Below are 15,402 nucleotides of genomic sequence, written 5' to 3'. Positions count from 1 at the left end.
CCTGCTTTGGACTCTGTGTCTCCCTCTTTCTGCCCCTTCCTCGCTCATACTCTCTCTCTCTCTCTCAAAAGTAAATAAAAAACATTAAAATAAATTTTTTTTAAAAGCCTTGTCCTACTGAATCTTGGTAAAGTGACTTATCACTGCTGACAATGTGTCTTTTGATGACAAATTGGTCATACTGCCAAGAATCATGAAAGACACTCATTCCCCCCCTCCCCTGCTTGCGCTCTGTCTGTCTCTCTCTCAAAAATAAATACACATTTTAAAAAGATTAAAAAATAAAGGAACAAGAAATGGTATCATGGAAATGTTGCTTGCATTTCTTATTTATAATAGAAACAGATAACCACCTGGGTGGCTCAGGTGGTTAAATGTCTGACTCTTGATCTCAGCTCAGGTGTTGATCTCAGAGTTGTGAGTTCAGGCCCTGTGTTGGGTTTTGCACTGGGTGTGAAGCCTACTAAAAAGAGAGAAAGAAAAGAAAAGAGAAGAGAAAAGGAAAGAAAGAAAAGAAGCAAAGCCCTGTAGATTTCCCACGGAGGGAAGGAAGGAAGGAAGGAAGGAAGGAAGGAAGGAAGGAAGGAAGGAAGGAAGGAAGGGAGGGAGGAAGGAAAGAAGGAAGGAAGGAAGGAAGGAAGGAAGGAAGGAAGGAAGGAAGGAAGGAAGAGAAGCCCTGTAGATTTCCCACAGAGAACAGGAAGTCACCACCAGCATGGCCACTATGAAAGAGGAACATGGAGAAATGTTGGCTAAGGATGACTACAAACTGGAACATTAAGTTATATGTACATTGTTACTGCAGTTTAGAGAAGTCGTGTCCTGCGTGGACAAGGCAAAAAAAAAAAAAAAAAAAGTAAAAAAACCTCAAGATATATCAGAATGAGATCACTTCTTTTTCATCTTCTCGATTATTGTAATAATGTATGTGCAATACGTCAGTGCTGGAGTGGGGAGAAGCAAAGTGTATGTAACAACCGGTACCAAAGAGTGTGCTCCCCTGTTAGGGTGTGAGCTGCAGCTACTGATACATTGGGGGTCCCACCCCTTGTTCCCCAAACCACCAAACACTCTCTTGCCCATGCCAGACGCTGCCTGTGTTTGCCTGTGTCTTATCCGTCCTGCCATCGAAACCTTTTCTACAGCAAGTTCTTTCCAAAGATGTGCTTGGGAACTCACCCGCATGGTCTACAGCTGTGTTGTAAACTTCATGGACTCCTTCAAATAAGTAGAAGGACCCACTGTATTCGGTGGGAGATTGCAGCCGATAATTGTTGGTGTCCCTGTGGGTCCTGGCACCCCCTCACTGTGCCCCTGACCCTGTGATTCCAGAAGTAGCCCTGCTCTCAGGGGGCTGCTTGTGGGCACCTAGGAGAGCCAGAAATGCTGTGACGCTTCGACCAGGGGCTGGTGTGGTGAGCTTGGGAGGGCCCAGACCCTTCCCCAGGTGGGGACGGCTCCTAGGAGAGACTTGGCCCAGAGCCCCCAGGCTGCCTGTGGTAGGACTGCCTGGGTGGCTCCTCCAGTGGCTTCCTCCCTCCTGTCCTATTGCCCGCCTCCACCCAGCCTCCCACGAGGAGCTACCACGAAGGTCTAACCTCCTTCCCTCCCTCTCTCATCCCAGGCCAGGTACACAGGCCTCATCTTCTTCCATGAAGGCTGGCCACTGTGCATCCATGAGAAGGTCGTGGTGCAGCTGGCATCCCTCCGCGGAGTTAGGCTCAGGCCTGGGGACTTCTATCTACAGGTCACATCAGTGGGGAAGCAGTCAGCCAGACTGGTTTTAAAATGCCTCTCTCAGCTTGGACGGGGCTCAGAAGAAGTTACTGTCCCTGAGGCCATGTACAGCTGCGTCTTCACAGGAGAGTTCCTGGAACAGCTGAACGGGGAGCGGAACGGTGTCCCCTTGCAAAACTGCTTGCTGACCTCAGGCTCCGCCGTCTTCCGCACCCCATGGAGCAGTGTCACAGACCCCATCTTTGTCCCAACATTCAGGACCGCCCTGCCCCACCGCAGCTGCCCCAGGCCTGAGCAGCCACCACCTAGAAGTGCCTCCAAAGCTCTGGCCCCAGCACCAGTCATGGCCAGCACTCGTCCCCATGAGAGTACCCCTCCCAGTGACACCCCCACCCTGCCCCACTGTGGTGGGCAACCCGGCAGTGACCAGCCCATCCACCAGCCTTCCACAGGAAGGGCTGGGTGGGAAAACCCTAGAAGCACGTTCTGGAGCTCTGACGGAGGCCTTGTAGGGGTTGGGCCCTCAGAGCCAGGCTTGTGGGAAGGACCAGGAGAGAGCCTGGACCCCACAGACAAAAGAGACGGTCCCCAGGCCCTCACTGTCTGTGAGGACATGGGCAGCCCAAGCTCCAGAAGGCAGTCACCCAGGGACCCAGCCTGCATGGAGGCCAGACGTTGGTTTAGGAAGTCCTATATGGAGGCCCTGAGGAACCCCATGCCCCTGGGCTCCAGTTCCGAAGAGTCCCTTGGGGATGAGGCCTGCAGCTCCGAGACCATAGGGGCTGGGGCAGCAGCCAGCCGAACCCAGAAGGAAACCCCCAGCCTCTGGGGAGACCACGGGGAGATCTCAAGTCAGGAAAGCCATCCAGGAGCCGCTAGGAGCACCCTTCCCAGGCGGTCTCGGTCCTGTGACAGGTCCTTCAGGAGCTCCCGAGGTGAGGCCCAGCGGGCCTCCCACCACTCACTCAGCACCAGGCCTGGAGGTCTTTTAGGAGGACAAGCCGAGGGGACCAGAAGTGCAGGCTCCAGCGGCCCCTCCTGCACCACAGTGGAGAGTCCAGGTAACGGCCCCAACCCTGACCCTTCCTGCTCCTCCCTAACCCACCTCCCACATCCCTCCCCCACCCCTTCCCCTCCTCCCTTCTCCCACTCCATGCTGTAACTTTTCTCTGGTCAGTGACACAGGAGAAGCCTGTGTCCACATCCATATTGACCGTTGAAAACAATGTTTGTGTGTGCCCCGTCCCTGTGGCTGCTACAAGGAACACAGACAGTGGGGCTGAGGACATTTATCCTGTCAGTTCTGGGGCCAGAAGTCTGACATCAAGATATTGGCATGGCTGTGCTCCCTCCAGAGGCTCTAGGGGAGGGTCCTTCCAGCTATAGGGGGCTCCCCCACCCCTCCATCTTCTCCCGATGTCTCTGTGCCTCAAACCTCCTCCTTTCTCCTAAAAAGACACCTATCTTTGGATTCAGGGCCCACCCAGCACTTCAGTTATTCATATCTACAAAGACCTTTTCCAAGTAAGGTAACATTCACAGGTTCTGGGAGTAGACACATCCTTTTGGGGTCACTCCTCACCCTGTCACATTGCATTAATACCCTTTTCCTGTGGGTAAGTTGGGTGCTACGCTCATAGTACAAGCTCCTAAGTTACGCACACCTCAAAGGCCCACAAATGTGCTGAAGTACAACCCTAAGTACTGGAATCGTCTCCCATAATGCTCTGGAAGGAAGACATTATTTAAAGGAGTGTTTGCAGGGCATCAAGAACAACAAAAAAAATGACGACATATTTCTTAAGTCAGTTATTTCCCGTTTTTCGAACAAAGAAATGTTCTGTGAAGGACAAAAGCAACAACTTTGGAGGAAGTGAAGAAGGCAGGGTTAGCCCGGCATCCCACACAGTGAAGAAACTGTGGCTTCCTCACCTGGGCAACACCTGGCCTGCCCACTTGGCCCGAGGAGGGAGTTGCCCATGCCTCTGGGTGGGCCTGTCACTTCTGAATTGAGGGTTTCTGCTCATGCCTGAAATTCTGACAGGATTCCCACAGCATAGAGCACACACAGACTTACTGCGAAAGATGTTATGATAAAACTACTGGCTTAGGGGTAGCCTTTTTAAAGAACATTCCACCTCCTTGCAGTTCAATTAAAATTTCAACAAAGCAAGAACTCCCTGGACATTGTTTCCAGGGCCTAACTTTTCTGGTTGGTATAGGGTAGAAAACGCACAGTCACACACATGCTGGATGACTCAGTGAAAACTCATGTTTGTAGCTCATCTCAGCGAGGATAGCCTCTGTCCTCACGAGTCACTCTAAAGTGTAATTAAGTAAATGTTCCTCTGCACAGAAATTCTGGCTGTGCAGATGCTACTGTGGACATTCAGGCACAGCGTCTCGGACAGAGTGGCACATGGGGCACAGACGCTTGACCGCAGTCAGGATAGCTGGCGGTCATGGAGGTGGCGGGTTTAGTTCGCACAAATCAGTGCTGCCGAGTGGAAGCATGTTTAGCCTGCTGGCCCCCTGGGTGTCCAGTAGCACGTCTGCAAACATGAGCCTCGTCCTCAGATGCTCCCAAGCGGCCATTGCTCCTGGGCCCCAGGGGGCTTTGCCTCCTCAGCTCCAGAGATTATCCACTAGTTTGCGCTGAGGGCTGGTGGGGAGAGAAGTCTTGTCTCCCTCGCCTGAAGTTGGGCGTTCACTTCCTGGGAGAGCACTCTTCTCCTCTTCCTCCTCCTGTCTCCTCTTGCTGACGGTGCAGGGAAGGAAGAAGAAAGACCCTGTGGTAAGAGGATGCTGCTTACACCCAGGAAGCACTGGGCTGTGACACCAGAGGTCCAGGCAGAGGAGCCTCAACAATTGGTCACCCGGCAAGCAGCCAGTGGCTCGTTGATCCAGCCGTTCCCCTCCATCCTTGCTGCCTGGCCACACATTTGTCCCTGGAATGCACAGTTGGTGGTGTGGTCCTAGGCCTCATGTCTTCATCAACACAGGAAAATGCCTCAGCTAGAACCGCCTGCTAGCACTTAAATTGAACAAGTGACAGAACACTCATTCTTCCTCAGTTCCAGCTGCTTCTCTTCTATCTGGTTCTCCTCTGTTCCAGCTACTCCTCCTGACCCAGCTGCTCCTCCTCTGTTCCAGCTGCTCCTCCTGTCCCAGCTGCTCCTCCTCTGTTCCAGCTGCTCCTCCTGTCCCAGCTGCTCCTCCTCTGTTCCAGCTACTGCTCCTGTCCCGGCTGCTCCTCCTCTGTTCCAGCTACTGCTCCTGTCCCAGCTGCTCCTCCTCTGCTCCAGCTACTCCTCCTGTCCCAGCTGCTCCTCCTCTGTTCCAGCTACTCCTCCTGTCCCAGCTGCTCCTCCTCTGTTCCAGCTGCTCCTCCTGTCCCAGCTGCTCCTCCTCTGTTCCAGCTACTCCTCCTGTCCCAGCTGCTCCTCCTCTGCTCCAGCTACTCCTCCTGTCCCAGCTGCTCCTCCTCTGTTCCAGCTACTGCTCCTGTCCCAGCTGCTCCTCCTCTGTTCCAGCTGCTCCTCCTGTCCCAGCTGCTCCTCCTCTGTTCCAGCTGCTCCTCCTGTCCTAGCTGCTCCTCCTCTGCTCCAGCTACTCCTCCTGTCCCAGCTGCTCCTCCTCTGTTCCAGCTACTGCTCCTGTCCCAGCTGCTCCTCCTCTGTTCCAGCTACTGCACCTGTCCCAGCTGCTCCTCCTCTGTCCCAGCTGCTCCTCCTGTCCCAGCTGCTCCTCCTGTCCCAGCTGCTCCTCCTCTGTTCCAGCTACTCCTCCTGTCCCAGCTGCTCCTCCTCTGTTCCAGCTGCTCCTCCTGTCCCAGCTGCTCCTCCTCTGTTCCAGCTACTGCTCCTGTCCCAGCTGCTCCTCCTCTGTTCCAGCTACTGCTCCTCCTCTGTTCCAGCTGCTCCTCCTGTCCCAGCTGCTCCTCCTCTGTTCCAGCTACTGCTCCTGTCCCAGCTGCTCCTCCTCTGTTCCAGCTACTGCTCCTGTCCCAGCTGCTCCTCCTCTGTTCCAGCTACTGCTCCTGTCCCAGCTGCTCCTCCTCTGTTCCAGCTACTGCTCCTGTCCCAGCTGCTCCTCCTCTGTTCCAGCTGCTCCTCCTGTCCCAGCTGCTCCTCCTCTGTTCCAGCTACTGCTCCTGTCCCAGCTGCTCCTCCTCTGTTCCAGCTACTGCTCCTGTCCCAGCTGCTCCTCCTCTGTTCCAGCTGCTCCTCCTGTCCCAGCTGCTCCTCCTCTGTTCCAGCTGCTCCTCCTGTCCCAGCTGCTCCTCCTCTGTTCCAGCTGCTCCTCCTGTCCCAGCTGCTCCTCCTCTGTTCCAGCTGCTCCTCCTGTCCCAGCTGCTCCTCCTCTGTTCCAGCTGCTCCTCCTGTCCCAGCTGCTCCTCCTCTGTTCCAGCTGCTCCTCCTGTACCAGCTGCTCCTCCTCTGTTCCAGCTGCTCCTCCTGTCCCAGCTGCTCCTCCTCTGTTCCAGCTGCTCCTCCTGTCCCAGCTGCTCCTCCTCTGTTCCAGCTGCTCCTCCTGTCCCAGCTGCTCCTCCTCTGTTCCAGCTGCTCCTCCTGTCCCAGCTGTTCCTCCTCTGTTCCAGCTGCTCCTCCTGTCCCAGCTGCTCCTCCTCTGTTCCAGCTGCTCCTCCTGTCCCAGCTGCTCCTCCTCTGTTCCAGCTGCTCCTCCTGTCCCAGCTGCTCCTCCTCTGTTCCAGCTGCTCCTCCTGTCCCAGCTGCTCCTCCTCTGCTCCAGCTACTCCTCCTGTCCCAGCTGCTCCTCCTCTGTTCCAGCTACTGCTCCTGTCCCAGCTGCTCCTCCTCTGTTCCAGCTGCCCCTCCTGTCCCAGCTGCTCCTCCTCTGTTCCAGCTGCTCCTCCTGTCCTAGCTGCTCCTCCTCTGCTCCAGCTACTCCTCCTGTCCCAGCTGCTCCTCCTCTGTTCCAGCTACTGCTCCTGTCCCAGCTGCTCCTCCTCTGTTCCAGCTGCTCCTCCTGTCCCAGCTGCTCCTCCTCTGTTCCAGCTGCTCCTCCTGTCCTAGCTGCTCCTCCTCTGCTCCAGCTACTCCTCCTGTCCCAGCTGCTCCTCCTCTGTTCCAGCTACTGCTCCTGTCCCAGCTGCTCCTCCTCTGTTCCAGCTACTGCACCTGTCCCAGCTGCTCCTCCTCTGTCCCAGCTGCTCCTCCTGTCCCAGCTGCTCCTCCTGTCCCAGCTGCTCCTCCTCTGTTCCAGCTACTCCTCCTGTCCCAGCTGCTCCTCCTCTGTTCCAGCTGCTCCTCCTGTCCCAGCTGCTCCTCCTCTGTTCCAGCTACTGCTCCTGTCCCAGCTGCTCCTCCTCTGTTCCAGCTACTGCTCCTCCTCTGTTCCAGCTGCTCCTCCTGTCCCAGCTGCTCCTCCTCTGTTCCAGCTACTCCTCCTGTCCCAGCTGCTCCTCCTCTGTTCCAGCTACTGCTCCTGTCCCAGCTGCTCCTCCTCTGTTCCAGCTACTGCTCCTGTCCCAGCTGCTCCTCCTCTGTTCCAGCTACTGCTCCTGTCCCAGCTGCTCCTCCTCTGTTCCAGCTGCTCCTCCTGTCCCAGCTGCTCCTCCTCTGTTCCAGCTACTGCTCCTGTCCCAGCTGCTCCTCCTCTGTTCCAGCTACTGCTCCTGTCCCAGCTGCTCCTCCTCTGTTCCAGCTGCTCCTCCTGTCCCAGCTGCTCCTCCTCTGTTCCAGCTGCTCCTCCTGTCCCAGCTGCTCCTCCTCTGTTCCAGCTGCTCCTCCTGTCCCAGCTGTTCCTCCTCTGTTCCAGCTGCTCCTCCTGTCCCAGCTGCTCCTCCTCTGTTCCAGCTGCTCCTCCTGTCCCAGCTGCTCCTCCTCTGTTCCAGCTGCTCCTCCTGTCCCAGCTGCTCCTCCTCTGTTCCAGCTGCTCCTCCTGTCCCAGCTGCTCCTCCTCTGTTCCAGCTGCTCCTCCTGTCCCAGCTGCTCCTCCTCTGTTCCAGCTGCTCCTCCTGTCCCAGCTGCTCCTCCTCTGTTCCAGCTGCTCCTCCTGTCCCAGCTGTTCCTCCTCTGTTCCAGCTGCTCCTCCTGTCCCAGCTGCTCCTCCTCTGTTCCAGCTGCTCCTCCTGTCCCAGCTGCTCCTCCTCTGTTCCAGCTGCTCCTCCTGTCCCAGCTGCTCCTCCTCTGTTCCAGCTGCTCCTCCTGTCCCAGCTGCTCCTCCTCTGCTCCAGCTACTCCTCCTGTCCCAGCTGCTCCTCCTCTGTTCCAGCTACTGCTCCTGTCCCAGCTGCTCCTCCTCTGTTCCAGCTACTGCACCTGTCCCAGCTGCTCCTCTGTTCCAGCTGCTCCTCCTGTCCCAGCTGCTCCTCCTGTCCCAGCTGCTCCTCCTCTGTTCCAGCTACTCCTCCTGTCCCAGCTGCTCCTCCTCTGTTCCAGCTGCTCCTCCTGTCCCGGCTGCTCCTCCTCTGTTCCAGCTGCTCCTCCTGTCCTAGCTGCTCCTCCTCTGTTCCAGCTACTGCTCCTGTCCTAGCTGCTCCTCCTCTGTTCCAGCTACTCCTCCTGTCCTAGCTGCTCCTCCTCTGTTCCAGCTGCTCCTCCTGTTCTATCTGGTTCTCCTCTTCAACCAGTGGTAACTGAGCAGCTATTTCTTGTGAGGTGAGGTGGGGAGAGCTATTTCTTGATCAGCCACATAAGGGTACTGCTTTTATTCCTGGCCATTTTAATATTGTAGCCCCAGGACCTCAGACCCCTCCTCTCACTCTCCCACAGTCTGCAAGCTGAATTCAAGAAAAGCCCACATGAATGACCTACTCAACTAGGAAGCTGTCTAGTAAGAAAAGTGCCACAGGGGCGCCTGGGTGGCGCAGTCGGTTAAGCATCCGACTTCAGCCAGGTCACGATCTCGCAGTCCGTGAGTTCGAGCCCCGCGTCGGGCTCTGGGCTGATGGCTCAGAGCCTGGAGCCTGTTTCCGATTCTGTGTCTCCCTCTCTCTCTGCCCCTCCCCCATTCATGCTCTGTCTCTCTTTGTCCCAAAAAAAATAAACGTTGAAAAAAGAAAAGTGCCACATGAATGTGTTATCTGCTTCCCCGTCCATGTGAGAGAGCTTGGGCTGGGTGCAGAGTTAAAACATTAAAACACTTGGGCACCCAAAGATTTTACAAGTAGCAATGTATTCTAGAAAATATTTGGACATACATGAAAAAATTCAGTCTCAAGGATACTGTAATCAATCAACTGGTAAAGGGACAGACAAAATGTGGTCCACCACACAATGGGATGAGACCCATGGAAGGGGTGACACAGGCGACATCAGCAAAAGTAGTTGTGCTGAGTGAAAGAAGATAGACACAAGACACCCTGCAGTGTCTCATTCCATTTGTACAAATGGTCAGGACTGTAGACAGGTGGCTGTGAGGAATGGGAGTAGGGATTCACAATACATGGGCACGAGGGGTCTTTCTGGAGGGATGGAAATGTTCTAAAACCGACCTGTGGTGATGGTTGCACCACCTGGTAAAATTGCTAAAAATCTTAATTATATACTTGAAAGGAGTGAGTTTTATTACATGTAAAATATAGCTCAATAAAGTTGTTTTATTTTTTTTTATTTTTTTAAGGTTTATTCATTTTTCAGAGACAGACCGTGAGTAGGGGAGGGGCAGAGAGAGAGGAAGACACAGAATCCAAGGCAAGTTCCAGACTCTGAGCTGTCAGCACAGAGCCTGACGCAGGGCCTGAACTCACAGACTGCTAGATCATGATCTGAGCTGAATTCGGACGCTTAACTGACTGAGCCACCCAGGCGCCCCTCAATAAAGTTGTTTTAAATATATATATATATATATATATATATATATATATATATATATATATGTCTTAAATATATATATTTGTGTGTGTGTGTGTTAAATATATAGAGGGAGAGGGAGAGAATGCTGTAGACTTTTCTGGTCCAACTATAATGAGAAAACTCTTCACAGAGTGTGAGACACTAGCACTGAAAGAAGTTACGGAAGAAGCTGGGGGACAGGAAAGCAAAGCCTGGATTGGTTCAGGGTGCCTCACAGGGTCTTAGGTGCCAACCAGCTCTGACCAAGACCATCCTTCCCCCACTGGGGCAACACAGACCCTGGAGGATTGCAAGGCTGGGGTGTTGAATCTGTTTGTCTGTGTTCATCTCCTGTGAAGTGCGGTGTGGAAACAGGGCTGAGGAGCAAGCCCAAAAGCCATGGCCACTGCCATCTCCTCCAGACTGATGTACGAACATGAGCCCTTCCCTCTAGGGTGATACAGGAGAGTCAGGTCCCCCCTCTCTGGGGTGATGCAGGAGGGGGAGGCACCCCCAACTATGATGATGCCTGCCCTCATATGCTGTCACCCTCTGTGGATATATTTTGATGATACTCTTTGGGAAATCTGTATGAGAAAATAAAGTAGGATGACATTATTCAATATAACAATTTTCTCCCTGGAGTGCCTGTGTGGCTCAGTTGGTTAAGCATCCAGACCTCGATTTCAACTCAGGTCATGTTCTTATGGTTTGTGAGTTCAGGCTCCACGTTGGACTCTGCACTGACAGTGCAGAACCTGTTTTGGATTCTCTCTCTCTCTCTCTCTCTCTCTCTCTCTCTCTCCCTCCTCCGCTACCTCTCTCTCTCTCTCTCTCTCTCTCTCTCTCTCTCTCTCTCTCCCTCTCTCTCCCTCTCTCTCTCCCCCTCCTCCGCTACCTCTCTCTCTCTCTCTCTCTCTCTCTCTCAAAATAGATAAATAAACCTAAAAAAAATTCCCCTGAAGTGTGTTTAGGTACTGAGCACTCTTGATGCAACTAGAATAATCAGTTTTTACATATTTATTCATGCCCTACTTTTCTAGAATGCACCTGTCCTGTAAGGTATGACATGCTGACATTTCCCACCAAAAATGGAACAAGTTCCCATTAGACCCACTACTTTCACATGTGACTCTCTCCTTGTGTTTGTGGCAAGTTGAGCAGCTGCCTTCAAACCAGAGAAACAATTCGTCTTTGGGTGTCTTTCTGTTGTCCAGCCAGTGTTAACACCAACAGCAACGCTTTCCGGGCTCGTGCTCCTGGCTGGATTTCAGATGTGCTTGTTGAGCCGTTGTGCCCAGAGGGAGAAGGACAGCCGCCCAGCACCGGAGACCTGCCCAAGCAGGTGCCCAGGAATGTGCTGGAGGTCAGCCAGGAGCTCCTGCAGTCTGGGGTCGTCGTCCTCCCAGGTAAGCATGGCCACCTGACTCTGTTTGGGCAGCTATAACAAAACACCACAGACTGGATACCTTGTAGACAACAGACCTCTATTTCTCTATTCTGGAAGCTGATAGTCCATGGTTCCAGCACAGTTAGGTTCTAGTGAGGGCCCCTCTTCCTGGTTCATACTCAACACCTTTTTCACTGTGTCCTCACATCGTGGAAGGGGCAAGGGAGCTCTCTGGGGTCTTTTTTTAAGGCATAAATTCCATTCATGGGACTCCACTCTCAAAATGTAAGCAACTCCAAAAGGCCACACGGGGGTTAGGTTTCACCGTAAGGATTTGGAGGAACACAAACATGCAGCCCTTAGCAATGCCCACCTCCCTTTTAGGTGAGCACGGCTGCCACCTGCGCAGGTGACCTCCTCTCCTGGCAGATCTCACATCTAAGCCAAGACGTCGACAGTGTGCAGGCTCTAGCATGGTATTTCCCAAGCTTGAGGCCATGCATGTCCCCACTGGAGCTTCCCCCTTTCACGATGCCCTCTGTCTCTGCAGGGACCCGGGACCACCAAGGGAGAGCAGTGGTACAGGTCTGCACAACGAGCCCGCTCTGGTCCAGCAGACACAGCTCCAGCGCCGAGCTGACCCGCCTGTTGCGGTACCTCCACGGCATCCCCAGGTGGGACTGAGGCAGGTTCCCCCCCTTTCAGACCTTTGGGGTAATGCAGTGCAAGCTTCATGCGGGGGTCTCTGTCTGCAATCTCGAGGGCCCCTCATGGCATGGGCGGCAAGCTCCCGCCTGCCCTTCGGGCTCCTGCCAACTGGCCCCACCTCCCGTCCCCCCACCCCTCTTTTCCAGGTCCTCGGCTGTCCCTCGCGTGTTCCTCTCCTCCTGCTCACCCTGACCTCTCCCCACTGAATCAAGGCTCTGACACACACTCGAGCCCTGAATTCTGTGTTGCTCTGCAGTGTTCAGTACTTGCTCTAAGCATTATGTTTTACACTCCATGTCTTTTGGGATAAAGACCTGAACTGATACAAACAGAATATTTAGAATAAGTAGGTGAAGAAATCATACCAATGAGTAGTACCTGGTTCCCAGAAGCAGGAAGGACCGATGCATTCTAACTGAGCCTTATGTTCAGCTTGGCAATGCCACATGCCAGGAAGCAAGTACAAGCTCCTCGAGACAGACATGACCTCCCTGGCACAAAATTCTGGGAAACCACACCCCCTGGATCCTGCGTGACAACAACGTGTGGAACAGGTCTGCATAGGTGCAGTTCTCTGGAGCATGGCTTCAGATCTCTTACGGACCAAGGACAGAGACGGGAGAGCGGGAGTCAAGGGTGGCTGAAGCGTGTTCTTTTGTAGTACTTGACCCCATCGGATGCAGGCGTGCTTTGGATGGCCCTTACGCGCCCAGACCAAGAGTCCCCTAGGTGCTGGGTGGAGGCAGCCTGTGGAGGAGGCGGCATTGCCCAGCCCTCGAGCTTGGTTCTAAGGTCGGATAGCCCGGCTCCAAATCCCAGCTGTGCCCTTACTGGCTAGGGTGGATGGTGCAACTCCATAAGCCTGTTTCCTCCGCATAACCGGGGATGGTACTAGTTGTCTCAAAGGTGCACAGAGGGATTAGAAATCAGCTGTGTAAAGTACGTAGAGTCCAGAGCATCATTTTCGTGACCCATCCCACGATGCAGTCTCACTAAGTGCCAGTGACAGAATGCATATCACATGATGTGAGCTCATGTGGGGAACATGTTGCATGAAGCCTCATCACATGTGATCTTTGCTCTTTGTGCTGCCTCAACTGTGTATTGAAATTTCTTCTGAAATAGCATAGGCGGAATCGGTGCGGGAACAATTAGGCAGGAAAAGAAAGTGTGCTCCCTGACCCCCCCTTTCCCAGAGCAAGGTTCCCCGTTATCTGAGAGCCCTGGTTTTACCGCCCTCGGATGAGCCTGGGATTTCAAACTTAACTTTCAGCACAGATTTCAAAATACAAAAAAATACCCTGAAAAAAAAAATACAGATTCACCCTCACATTAGCTTATACTTAGTGAACCTCAGGTAAACACCAAAACTCTAAGCTAATGGCATTTTGTATTTGCCAAAATCTTTCTTTTAAGGGAGGGTCAAGAATTGACTTGGGGCCACACTGGAAAGCAATCCTGACTGACAAGGACGAAAGCCTCCTGTACTTTTTGGGGTGTGTACCATTCTGTATGCTCAGCCTGGTTTACCTGTAAGGCCGAGTGCTGTTCTCTCCCTTCTATAATGAAACACCAACAGTAGGGGCTAGGGTACCAGTAGGGATTGGCAGGGCCAAGACTTGACCTTGGTTCTGCAGCCCTGTGACTTTTCCACAGAAAATTCAGATGACCCCACTCCCCTCCCAGAGCAGATATGTTCACCAGCTCGTGAAGCTCCGGGGGAAAGCCTATGTCGAGGAAAACCTAAATTATCTAAAGCACTAGGGTAATTCAGGCTGGAGCCTCATGGCTTGGCTGATTATTTCTCCACAAGCACTGTAACTTGGTTAGCATCCTGATTGCCTATTGCACCTTGAGGAGCTGAAATCCACCTTGTGGGATATGACACGAGCCTTCGGCGGTCAGAATGAAGTACCCGAGGTGTCAGCACTCATTACTAGGAAGAGTGCCCAGCAGTGTGTGGTCAACTGTTACTGCAGCTGAGTTATAGGGTGAGCGTGCCTTGTGGATAGACTTCCATCAAACTCTTAGATACACAGAATCTTAAAATTAGAGTGGATCTTGGCTATCATCCATCTAACGTCCTGTGCAATGGAGGAATCCATCCATCCGTCCATCCATCTACCACTTACTTGGGAATACAAAAGAGGACAGGATATGGGTTTTACCCTCTAGGAGACACACATGTGAACGAACCCAAACTGTCGTGTCTCCCGACATAAGACAAGCCCACAGTGCTGGGAGGGAGCTGCAGCCTCAGCCGGGGATGGGGACTTCCCGACATGTCTGTGTCCTTGAGCATGGCGAGTGTCTGCAGGCAAGAAGGGAAGGACATTCTGAGCAGAAGGAAGAACATACACAAAGCCCCAGAGCAGCTGGTCACTTTCTGAGCAGGAGGCAGGAGTGGGGACTGAAGACTCCACGTGGGCAGCCTGTGCCCCTGGCATGAAGGCCACACTTACCCAGCGTGCTGCAGATGGAGAGGCCAGGGTGGCGCAGGAACGCAGTCCGCAGAAATGCAGACCCAGGGTGTCTAGGGCAGGTCCGCACGTTGCCAGGGGCCCCAGGGGAGCCAGGCTGGGGGCCGCTGCAGGCTGCCTGTGCACGAGCGTGAGGCAGGGGGCGGAGCAGTTAAGCCAGCCAGCTCCATCTACCACAGGAGGCAGGCAGAGAGAGAAGCAAGTTTTGTGTGGGGGTTCACGCTGGGTGGTCTGGGGGCATTCCCCCCCTTCTAATCCCGAACTGGTGTTTACACGGGAACGAGTCAGTGGGTCCCTCCCAGCCAGTGGAGGACCCAGCAGTCCTCGAACCCAGGAAGCAGCCCCCAGGGAAGGGCTGGCTTGTCCCCTCAGCGGCCTCCCCTTCAGCAGAGCTGCCAAGTGGATGAGATGGGTGGAGGAGAACGTGTGGTCTGGAGCCTGCAGGGGTAAGTTCCCACGCTGAGCCAGCCTGTGTGGTGGCGGCAAGACCTGGTCCTGCCTCTGAGGCCAGAAGCAGACTTTGAGACGCAGATGCAGGCACCACGGGAGACTTCAGGGATGAAGAGAGAGCGGGGTGGGGGTGTCAGAAGAGGGAGGCCACTGGGGACCAGGAGGGACACCGGAAGTGGAAGCGGGCGTCATGCCCGGCTCCTGACAGCACTGCCGGGACCGCTCCCAGAGACGTAGACTCCAGTGCTCCAGCCACCAGGAGGCAACGTGGTTTCTGCAGCAGAGGAGGCCTGGGCGCTAAGCTGGCAGGCTGAGGGGGACGCTGAGATGGGGGTGTTCTCCCAGCTTGTCTTTCCTGAATCCGGCTTTGATGCCGGAACACCACTCTCTACTCTGGCCTCAGTACACTCGCTTCCCCGAGAAGCACCCCCTTCAGAAGTATTCTTTAGCAGCCACGCCGAAATCAAACACACCCTGACTGTGGGGCACACTCGCCCTTTTGGCCAGGACGTGGCTTTGCTGTGATGTGCAGTTCGACCAGCTTTGTGTGAGCGGGCCGGAGTGAGCATGCTGTCTCAGACCAGCACCCACACATACGGCTGAGGTAGAATATTAGTGATCCTGGAAGGTGGGGCTGGAGAAGCTTGCCAAGGAACAGAAACTTTGGGAATAGATACGTCGCCTCGCCCTGCCTATTGTTTTGTCCTATTTAGATCTAAAGTTTAGGGGCGCCTGGGTGGCTCAGTCAGTTAAGCGTCCAACTCTTGATTTCAGCTCAGGTCATGATCTCATGGCTTGTGAGATCAAGCCCCGTGTCGGGCTCTGTGCTGACAGCATG

General features: G+C 54.2%; 1 protein-coding gene across 6 annotated transcripts in view; it reads left to right on the top strand.

The window, feature by feature from the left end:
- The window catches only part of PLEKHG4B (pleckstrin homology and RhoGEF domain containing G4B), an 85,828-nt gene that overhangs the window by 40,444 nt on the left and 29,982 nt on the right, over positions 1-15,402 (top strand). For all 6 annotated transcript variants that reach the window (XM_045443673.1, XM_045443663.1, XM_045443644.1 and 3 more), the window contains 3 exons: positions 1,625-2,798; positions 10,754-10,945; positions 11,477-11,600. In XM_045443673.1, the coding sequence (XP_045299629.1) occupies positions 1,625-2,798; positions 10,754-10,945; positions 11,477-11,600 (1,490 nt within the window). The remainder of the gene's footprint in view (positions 1-1,624; positions 2,799-10,753; positions 10,946-11,476; positions 11,601-15,402) is intronic.

The sequence above is a fragment of the Leopardus geoffroyi genome, chromosome A1, assembly GCF_018350155.1.
Source record: "Leopardus geoffroyi isolate Oge1 chromosome A1, O.geoffroyi_Oge1_pat1.0, whole genome shotgun sequence".
NCBI lineage: Eukaryota > Metazoa > Chordata > Mammalia > Carnivora > Felidae > Leopardus > Leopardus geoffroyi.
Note: the sequence above shows the minus strand (reverse complement) of the source record. Positions and strands in the feature narration are given on the sequence as shown.